This window comes from Callorhinchus milii, unplaced genomic scaffold (genome assembly GCF_018977255.1).
Source record: "Callorhinchus milii isolate IMCB2004 unplaced genomic scaffold, IMCB_Cmil_1.0 Scaffold41, whole genome shotgun sequence".
NCBI lineage: Eukaryota > Metazoa > Chordata > Chondrichthyes > Chimaeriformes > Callorhinchidae > Callorhinchus > Callorhinchus milii.
In genome coordinates, this window is record NW_024704782.1 from 306118 (window position 1) to 317067 (window position 10950).

General features: G+C 56.0%; 2 protein-coding genes across 2 annotated transcripts in view; one reads left to right on the forward strand and one right to left on the reverse strand.

Annotated features, from left to right (window-relative positions):
• Nucleotides 1-689: 689 nt before the first annotated feature.
• LOC121851468 (cohesin subunit SA-1-like) lies at nucleotides 690-10254 on the forward strand (the record flags this gene model as incomplete). The annotated part of the gene is given in 13 exon segments (XM_042345326.1): nucleotides 690-794; nucleotides 1842-2046; nucleotides 2554-2705; nucleotides 3335-3408; nucleotides 4229-4352; nucleotides 4752-4850; nucleotides 5077-5156; nucleotides 5559-5666; nucleotides 6383-6497; nucleotides 8057-8174; nucleotides 8556-8659; nucleotides 9174-9266; nucleotides 10165-10254. Coding segments are annotated over 13 exon segments (1422 nt in total), but the record flags the coding sequence as incomplete, so codon positions are not given.
• A 635-nt stretch (nucleotides 10255-10889) lies between these two features.
• LOC121851466 (cohesin subunit SA-1-like) overlaps nucleotides 10890-10950 on the reverse strand; it is a 3893-nt gene continuing 3832 nt past the window's right edge. Inside the window, exon 4 of the mRNA XM_042345322.1 lies at nucleotides 10890-10920. Coding sequence (XP_042201256.1) covers nucleotides 10890-10920 — 31 coding nt within the window. The remainder of the gene's footprint in view (nucleotides 10921-10950) is intronic.

Below are 10950 nucleotides of genomic sequence, written 5' to 3' on the forward strand. Positions count from 1 at the left end.
CAAAGGCTGACCCTCATATTTTCAGGCTGTGTCCCCGGTTATAGATTCTCCTATTGGGGGAACAGACCTCAGTGACTACTTTATCAGCCCTTTAAGGATCTTATATGTCTCAATAAGATCCTCCTAATTCTTTCTGTACTCTGGAGAATGCAGTCCTCGTTTATTCAGCCTCTCCTCATAGGTCAGTCCCCTCATCCCAGGCACTAACCGAGTGAATCTACGCTGCACCCCCTCGAGGGCAAGTAGTCCTTTTTTAAATAAGGACCACAAACTGCACACATCTCTCGGTGCGGTCTCACCAAAGCCCTATACAGTTGCAGTGAGACTTCCCTCTCTTGTACTATAAACCCTTTGCAATGAACGCTAACAGAATGTGAATGTGTGAGGGGTGAGAGTGAGTGTGTGAGAGTGTGAGTTTGCAAGAGTAAGTGTGCGAGTCTGAGGTGAGTGTGCGAGAGTGTGAGTGTGGGGTGAGTGGGAGTGGTGAGTGCGATTGTGGAGGGTGAGTGCACGAGGGTGAGAGTGAGTGTGAAGAGTGTGGCGAGAGTGAGTGTGCGAGTTTGTGCGGGGTGAGTGTATGAGGGGTGAATGCGCAAGTGAGTGTGCGAGTGTGGGGTGAGTGGGAGGGTGTGAGGGGTGAGTTGCGAGTGTATGAGGGGTGAGTGTGAGTGTGCGGGTGAGTGTGAGTGTGTGCCTGACGCCTGTTGTTGGCTGTAGGTGTGATCTCACCAGCGATGCTCCAGAAGCTGCAGAACACGGAGATTATCCGCAAACTGACCGAGGAGTTTGATGAGGTGACGGGATTTACCCTCAATCTCCTCCGGGGGGTCCGAGCCCCACTTCAAAGGAGTACATTCTCTCTCACACACTCACTCTCTCCCTCGCTCATACACTCTCACACACACTCTCTCCCTCTCTCTCACACACACTCACTCGCTCCCTCTCACTCACACTCTCTCACACACACTCACTCCCTCCCTCTCTCTCACCCTCTCACACACTCACTCCCTCCCTCTCTCTCACACTCTCACACACTCACTCCCTCTCTCACTCACACTCTCTCACACACACTCCCTCTCTCTCACTCACTGTCTCTCACACACACTCTCACTCACTCTCTCACTCACACACTCCCTCTCTCTCACTCACACACTCCCTCTCTCTCACTCACTGTCTCTCACACACACTCTCGCTCACTCTCTCACTCACACACTCCCTCTCTCTCACACACTCTCTCACACACTCTCCCTCTCTCTCACTCCACATACTCCCTCTCTCACTCACACTCTCCCTCACACACACTCTCTCTCACTTACACACTCACTCTCTCCCCCTCTCTCACACTCACTCTCTCCCTCTCACACACTCTCTCACACACTCTCTCTCTCACTCCCTCTCTCTCTTTCGCACTCTCCCTCTCACACACTCTCTCACACACTCCCTCGCCCTCACTCACACACTCACTCTCCCTCTCTCTCACACACTCTCTCACACACTCTCTCTCACTCCCTCTCTCTCTCTTTCGCACTCTCCCTCTCACACACTCTCTCTCACACCCTCTCTGTCTCTCTCTCTCGCACTCCCTCCCTCTCTCTTTCTCTCACACTCTCTCTCTCGCACTCCCTCCCTCTCTCTCTCACACTCCCTCTCTCTCTCTCTCGCACTCCCTCCCTCTCTCTCTCTCACACTCCCTCTCTCTCTCGCACTCCCTCCCTCTCGCTCTCACACTCCCTCTCTCTCTCTCTCTCGCACTCCCTCCCCCTCTCTCTCACACTCCCTCTCTCTCTCGCACTCCCTCCCTCTCGCTCTCACGCTCCCTCTCTCTCTCTCTCTGCCCCCAGGACAGTGGCTATTACCCCCTGTCCACGCCGGGCCCGGCGTGGAGGAAGTTCGGGGTGACGCTCAGTGAGTTTGTGCGGGTGCTGGTGAGAGGGTGTCAGTATAACGTGTTGTATGACGAGTACATGATGGACTCCCTGATCTCCCTGCTCACCGGCCTGTCCGACTCACAGGTCAGAGCCTTCAGACACACCAGCACCCTGATAGGTGAGCCACCGTGGGGAGTGTGTGTGTGCGTGTCAGGGGAGTGTGTGTGTGCGTGTCGGGAGTGCGTGTGGGGGTGGTGGGGTGCTGACTGGTCTCTCTCACATGCACACATACTTACTTTGCCTCTCTCTCCCTCTCTCCCCCCTCCACCACTCTCTCTCTCTCCCCCCAACACCACTCTCTCTCCCCCCCTCCCCGCCCTCTCTCTCTCCCCCCCTCCACCACTCTCTCTCCCACCCCTCTCCCCCCCACACCACTGTCTCCCTCTCTCCCCCCCACACCATTCTCTCTCCCCCCCTCCACTCTCTCTCTCCCCTCCACCACTCTCTCTCCCACCCTCTCTCCCCCTCACACCACTCTCCCCCCCACACCATTCTCTCTCCCCCCCCCCACTCTCCCTCTCCCCCCCTCTCTCTCTCCCCCCCACACACTCTCTCCATTTCCCCCTCTCTCTCCACACCCCTCTCACCACCCTCTCTCTCTCTCCCCTCTCTCCCCCCCCCCCAGCGCTGAAGCTGATGTCAGGGCTGGTGGACGTGGCTCTCACTGTGACTGTTCACCAGGACAATCAGCAGCGACAATATGAGAGCGAGAGAAACAAACCCCCCGGCAAGAGAGCAGCCGACAGGCTGGAGACCCTCCTCCAGCAACGCAGCCAGGTAACAGGGTCGGGGGTGGGGGGGGGAGAGGGCGGTGGGGTGATAGAGGAGAGGTGGGGGAGGGAAAGAGAGTTGGTGGGAGGGAGAGAGAGTTGGGGGGGAGAAGGAGAGAGAGTTGGGGGGGAGAAGGAGAGAGAGTTGGGGGTGGGGAGAGAGAGAGTGGGGGGGAGAGAGAGAGTTGTGGGGGAGAGAGAAAGTTGGGGGGGAGAGAGAGAGAGAGTTGGGGGGGGGAGAGAGAGAGAGAGAATTGGAGGGGGAGAGAGAGAGTTTGGGGGGGGGAGAGAGAGAGAGAGTTGTGGGAGGGAGGGAGAGAGAGAGAGAGAGTGAAAGGGGGGAGGGAGGCAGAACGAGGGAAGAGGAGAAATTGCGGGGAGTGGGGGGGGGCGTCGGTTGGAAGATTCCCACAGTGTTGGGGTTTATTAATAATAACAACAATAATAATTTCTCACGTTTAACACGGCAGCTGATCGCGACCTGGAGACGTCACAAAGTGCTTCACAGGATGTACCGTGAAGTGTAGTGACTGTGTGGTGTGGTTTGGGGACCGATAATAATAATAATAATAATAATAATAATAATAATATAGTAAAACAAGTCACATATTTAACCCTTTGTCTGTCCTTCAACAGCTACAGCAGAACCAGGAAGAGCTGGAGAACATGATGAACGCCATCTTTAAGGGAGTCTTCGTGCACAGATATCGGTGAGACGCGCACACACACCCACACACACACCCACACCCACACACACCCACACCGTCCTGTAGCTCAGGGGTTAGACCCCTCGCCTCGCAAGCGAGAGGGCCCGGGTTCGATTCCCGGGCGGGTCAGGACAGGGCGAAACCTTAGGCGGTTTCCTTATTTCCACACACACACACACACACACGGACACAGAGAGACACACGAACACACACACACACACACACACCCCCCCCACGCGCCTGTGTCCCCGGCAGTCAGTCGCTTGTCAGGCGATTGGGGGATCACTTTCCGGGGGTAATAATCCCTTCAAAACAATAATAATTCGGGCGCTTCGACCCCCGGCGGCTGTTTGTGGGTCACTGTTTTATCAAATGCAAAGGTTATTATCATATAGTGACCCTCTCTCTCTCTCTGTAATTGTGTCTCTCTCTCTCTCTCACACTGTCTCACTTTCTCTATCAGTCTGTGTCTCTCTCTCTCTCTCTTGCCCTCTCTCTCACTCTCTTTCACACGGGGACGATGTGACTGAGATCCGGGCTTTCTTTGTCTTTCTTTTTCACGCTCTCTCTCTCTCACTCTCCCACTCTCACTCTCTCTCACTCTCACTCTCTCTCACTCTCCCACTCTCACTCTCTCTCACTCTCCCACTCTCACTCTCTCTCACTCTCCCACTCTCACTCTCTCCCACTCTCTCTCTCACTCTCACTCTCCCACTCACTCTCTCTCCCACTCTCTCTCACTCTCTCTCACTCTCTCTCACTCTCACTCTCTCACTCTCACTCTCTCTCACACTCTCTCTCACACTCTCTCTCTCACACACAGAGACTATGTTGCTGAGATTCGTGCTGTGTGTATGGAGGAGATTGGGGTTTGGATGAAACGTTACAACGACTCCTTCCTGAACGACAGTTATCTGAAATATGTCGGCTGGATGTTACACGACAAGGTGTGTGTGTGTGGTGGGGGGGAGCTCTCACACCGGCTCCCCATCACCCCCACTAAACCCCGTCCCCCCATCCCCCCAGCCCTCGCCAGGCCCACTGGCTCCCCATCACCCCCACTAAACCCCATCCCCTCAGCCCTCGCCAGCCCCCACTGGCTCCCTATCACACACACTAAACCCTGTACCCATCACCCCAGCCCTTGCCAGCCCCACTGGCTCCCCATCACCCCCACTAAACCCATTCCCCCCAGCCCCCGCCAGCCCCCACTGGCTCCCGTCACTATCGAGCGCTCTATGACACTGCATGAGGGACGCTGTTGTCTCTCTGTCTCTCTCTCTCTACCTCACTCCCTCTCCCCCTGTCTCTCTGTCTCACACTCTGTCTCTCTCTCTCACTCACAGGAGGCTGAGGTGCGTCTGAAGTGCCTGAAGACGTTGCAGGGACTTTACTCCGACAAGGAGACAGCACAGAAACTGGAACTGTTCACCAACCGCTTCAGGGTAACGTCTGTCTGTCTCCCCCTCCCGTGTGTCACTGACACGAGGAGGGTGTGTGTGACTGACACAGTGTGTGTGTGTGACTGACACGAGGAGGGCGTGTGTGACTGACACGAGGGGGGCGTGTGTGACTGACACGAGGGGGGCGTGTGTGACTGACACGAGGGGGCGTGTGTGACTGACACGAGGAGGGCGTGTGTGACTGACACGAGGAGGGCGTGTGTTACAGGACAGGATGGTATCGATGGTGCTGGATGTGAATTACGATGTGGCTCTTGAAGCTGTTCAGCTCCTGACGTTGCTCTTACAGTAAGTCAACCCTCACCCGCACCCCCACCCTCACCCACATCCGCACCCTCACCCCCACCCTCACCCCCATCTCCAGTCTCTGTTTGTCTCTGTGTCTCTCTCTCTGTCTCCTTGTTTCTCCGTCCCTCTCTCTGTGTGTCTCTCTGTGTCTCTCTCTCTCTCTCACTTTGTGTCTCTCTATCTCTGTTGTCTCTCTCACTGTGTGTGTGTCTCTCTCTCTCTTTCACTTTGTGTCTCTCTCTCTCTCTCACTTTGTGTGTCCTCTGTGTGTGTGTGTGTGTCTCTCACTGTGTGTCTCTCTGTGTCTCTCTCTCACTGTGTGTCTCTCTCTCTGTGTGTCTCTCTCTCTGTCTCTCTCTCACTGTGTGTCTCTCTCCCTCTCACTGTGCCTGGTGTGTGTAGGAATGTGGAGGATGTACTGCGAGCCGAGGACTGTGAGTGTGTTTACCCGCTGGTTTATGCAGCTCATCGAGGAACAGCAACTGCTGCCGGCAATTTCCTGTACATCAAGTGAGTCTCTGTCTCTCTCTCTCTCTCTCTCTCTCATGAACCTCAGTCCCTTCTCTCCGAATGACTTAACACGTTCGACGCTGAACTCGATACGTAGAGAATTGGTTTATTACAAAGTAAAGCTGATTCAGCCACAGGGTGAGGGGTCCGGATTCCCCGACTGTTCCGCTTCCTCGATTACGGGAAACCCTCTTCCATTCTTTCCTAAACTATCCCCGAACCCTGGTTTTCCACCGAACTATCGAGAACCTCGTGATCTCACTCGCTCACACACTCTCACACTCTCACACTCACTCTCTCACACTCACTCACTCTCACGCACTCTCTCACGCTCACACTCTCACTCTTACGCGCTCACACTCTCACGCGCACTCTCACACTCACACTCACTCTCTCACGCACTCTCTCACACGCGCTCTCCCGCTCTCACTCTCATACGCGCTCCCTCACACTCACTCACACGCACTCTCTCACGCTCTCACTCTCATACGCGCTCACTCACACGCGCTCTCTCACGCGCTCACTCTCACGCGTTATCTCACACACGCGCGCTCTCTCACACTCACGCTCTCACTCACGCACTCTCTTTCACACTCTCGTTCACGCTCTCGCTCTCTCTCACGCTCTCTCACACACACTCTCTCTTTCGTGCACTCTCTCCCTCTCTCACCCTCCTCCTCTCCCTCTCTCACCCTCCTCCTCTCCCTCTCTCCCAGGCTGAAGGCTCTCTGTGAGGAGGAGCAGAGTGAGTTGGGGGTCAAGGATCGCGGACGAAACAACTTCAACCGGGTGTTTGTGAAGGTTCTTGTAGCTTTCTTCCTGGAGAGTGAGGTGAGTGGGGCGGTGGTGAGAGTGGGAGGGGGTGTGTGAGGGTGGGGAGGGTGTGCGAGGGTGGGAGGAGGTGTGTGAGGGGGGAAGGTGTGTGGGGGTGGGGAGCGGGTGTGTGAGAGGGGAGGGGTTGTGAGGCTGGGGAAGGTGTGTGAGGGTGGGGAGGGGGTGTGCGAGGGGGGAAGGTGTGTGGGGGTGGGGAGCGGGTGTGTGAGAGGTGAGGGGTTGTGAGGCTGGGGAAGGTGTGTGAGGGGAGGGTATGTTTGAGGGGGGGGGAGGGAGTGTGGGGAGGGTGAGGGGGTAAGAGCACTGGGTGTGAGGCACACCCAACGCTCCAGAATAGTGATCTCCTTGTGCTCACTCTTTGCCCGTATCACACTCCCCGTGTCGAGTGGAATGTGCACTCTCTCTCTCTTATGTCTGTCTGCCTCCCTCTCTCTCTGTGTCTGTGTCTGTCTCTCTCTGTGTCACACACTCACACTCTGTCTCACACTCACACATTGTCTCTCTCTCTGTGTGTCTCACACTCACACACTTTCTGACACACACTCTGTTTCTCTCTCTCTGTCTCACACTCACACACTTTCTGACACACATTCTGTCTCTCTGTCTCACACACACTCTCTCTCTGTGTCTCACTCTCTGACACACACTCTGTCTCTCTGACTCACACACTCTCGTCTCACACACTTTGTCTCTCTCTGTGTCTCACATTCATACACTGACACACACACTCTGTCTCTCTCTGACTCACGCACTCTCTCTGACACACACTCTGTCTCTCTTGACTCACACTCTCTGTCTCTCTCTCTCTCTGTGTCTCACACTCACACACTCTCTGACACACTCTGTCTCTCTCTGACTCACACGCTGTCTCTCTCTGACTCACACACTGTCACTCTCTCTCTGTGTCTCACACTCACACACTCTGTCTCTCTCTGACACACACTGTTTCTCTGTCTCACACACTCTGTCTCTCTCTCTCTGACTCGCACACTCTGTCTCACTTTGACTCGCATACTCTGTCTCTGTCTCACACACTGTCTCTCTCTGACTCGCACACTCTGTCTCTCTCTGTCTCACACACTGTCTCTCTCTCTGACTCGCACACTCTGTCTCTCTTTGACTCACATACTCTGTCTCTCTGCCTCACACACTCTGTGTGTCTCTCTTTCTGTGTCTCACACTCACACACTCTGTCTCTCTCTCTGTGTCTCACACACTCTGTCTCTCTCTGTCTCACACACTCTGTGTCTCTCTCTGTGTGTCTCACACTCACACACTCTGTGTCTCTCTCCGTGTGTCTCACACACACACACTGTGTCTCTCTCTGTGTGTCTCACACTCACACACTCTGTCTTTCTCTGTGTCTCACACTCACACACTCTGTGTCTCTCTCTGTGTGTCTCACATTCACACACACTGTGTCTCTCTCTGTCTCACACACTCTGTGTCTCTCTCTGTGTGTCTCACACTCACACACTCTGTCTCTCTCTCTGTGTCTCACACACTCTGTCTCTCTCTGTCTCACACACTCTGTGTCTCTCTCTGTGTGTCTCTAGTTACATGAACACTGTGCGTACCTGGTGGACAGTGTGTGGGACTGTGCCGGGTCAGTGCTGAAGGACTGGGAGAGTATGACTGAGCTGCTACTGGAGGAGACAACAGGAGACCAGGAGGGTGAGACGTCTGTCTGTGTTGGGGGGGGTAGTGTAAGGAGTGTGTAGTGACTGTAAATGTGCTCACACAGGGCTCAGTGACCAGGAGGAGGACACTGTGTGCGGGTAGTGTAAGGAGGGTGTAGTGACTGAGGAGGTGCAGTGACTGTGTGGGGAAGTGCAGTGACTGTGTGGGGAGGTGTTGTGACTGGGGAGGTGTTGTGACTGGGGAGGTGCAGTGACTGTGTGGGGAGGTGCAGTGACTGTGTGGGGAGGTGCAGTGACTGTGTGGGGAGGTGCAGTGACTGTGTGGGGAGGTGCAGTGACTGTGGGGAGGTGCAGTGACTGTGTGAGGAGGTGCAGTGACTGTGTGGGGAGGTGTAGTGACTGTGTGTGTGTACAGGGCTCACTGATCAGGAGGAAGACGCTGTGATACAGCTGATGGTTTGCTCCATGCGACAGGCTGTGGAGATTCATCCCCCCATCGGCAGGACCTCAGGGAAAAGGGTAATGGTCCCCTCAGACCCCTGTACCTTCTCATACACAACCCCACCCCATACACCCCCTCACACATCTCTCCCCGCGCATCCCCTCTCACACCGCCCCTCACACACCGCCCCTCACACACACCGCCCCTCTCACACACCGCCCCTCACACACCGCCCTGCACACACCGCCCCTCACACACCGCCCTGCACACACCGCCCCCTCACACACCGCCCCTCACACACCGCCCTGCACACACCGCCCCTCACACACACCGCCCCTCTCACACACCGCCCCTCTCACACACCGCCCCTCACACACCGCCCCTCTCACACACCGCCCCTCACACACACCGCCCCTCACCACTACACATACCCATTACATACACACACCCCCAACCCACACAGTCACACACTGTATATGTCACAGTGTGAGTGTGTGTGTCACACTGTGTGTGTGTCACACTGTGTGGGAGTCACACTGTGTGTGTGGGGGTCACACTGTGTGTGTGGGGGTCACACTGTGTGTGTTACAGTTGCTGACGGCGAGGGACAAGAAGCTGCAGGTGGAGGACAGGATGAAGCTGTCAGAACATCTGATTGTGGTTCTTCCTCAACTGCTCGCCAAGGTCAGCACCTTCCTCATCATCTCCCTCCTCATCATCGCTCTCTGAGCCGGGCTCACACACACACACTCTGAGCCGGGCTCACACACACACACACTCTGAGCCGGACTCACACACACACACGCGCTCTCTGAGCCGGGCTCACACACACACACTCTGAGCCGGGCTCACACACACACACACTCTGAGCCGGACTCACACACACACACGCGCTCTCTGAGCCGGGCTCACACACACACACTCTGAGCCGGGCTCACACACACACACACTCTGAGCCGGGCTCACACACACACACACACACACACACTCTCTGAGCCGGGCTCACACACACACACACACTCTGAGCCGGGCTCACACACACTCTCTCTGAGCCGGGCTCACACACACACACACTCTGAGCCGGACTCACACACACACACGCGCTCTCTGAGCCGGGCTCACACACACACACTCTCTCTGAGCCGGGCTCACACACACACACACTCTGAGCCGGGCTCACACACACACACACACACACACTCTGAGCCGGGCTCACGCACACACACACTCTGAGCCGGGCTCACGCACACACACACTCTGAGCCGGGCTCACACACACACACACACACACACTCTGAGCAGGGCTCACACACACACACTCTGAGCCGGGCTCACACACACACACACTCTGAGCCGGGCTCACACACACACACACTCTGAGCCGGGCTCACACACACACACACTCTGAGCCGGGCTCACGCACACACACACTCTGAGCCGGGCTCACACACACTCTCTCTGAGCCGGGCTCACACACACACACACACTCTCTGAGCCGGGCTCACACACACACTCTCTGAGCCGGGCTCACACACACACACACTCTCTGAGCCGGGCTGACACCTTGTTCCTCGCTCCTATAGTATTCCGTGGACGCAAATAAAGTTGCGAACCTGCTGTTGATCCCAGGATTCTTCGACCTGGATGTTTACAGCAGCTGTCGTCTCGAGAAGGTAAATATAATCATAATAATAATCCTGGTATTTTCCCCGGCGTCTGATCACATCGTCGAGACGTCTCAAAGCGCTTCACAGGATACACTGTAAAGTGTAGTGACTATTTTTTGGGCAAAACACGGCAGTCAATTGTGTCCAGCGACGTCCCCACAAACAGTAGTGAACGGATTGATTTATTTTTGAAGGGTTTATTACCCCCGAAAAGTGATCCTATCGACTGACAACCAGGTTCCTACTGACTGCGGGAAACAGGCACTGTGTGGGGTGGGAGTTGCATGAGGTTTCACCCTGACCTGACCCGCCCGGGAATCGAGGGGTCTAACCCCTGAGCTACAGGGGCTGTGGGGTGTGAGGGGAGGGGTCTAACCCCTGAGCTACAGGGGCTGTGGGGTGTGAGGGAGGGGTCTAACCCCTGAGCTACAGGGCTGTGGGGTGCGAGGGAGGGGTCTAACCCCTGAGCTACAGGGGCTGGGGGGGCGAGGGGTCTAACCCCTGAGCTACAGGGGCTGTGGGGTGCAAGGGGAGGGGTCTAACCCCTGAGCTACAGGGGCTGTGGGGTGCGAGGCGAGGGGTCTAACCCCTGAGCTACAGGGGCTGTGGGGGGGTGCGGGGCGAGGGGTCTAACCCCTGAGCTACGATGTCTCTCCGAGTTTCGAGGGCCTTCTAAGGAGTGTGAAGATTTAACACTGGGCG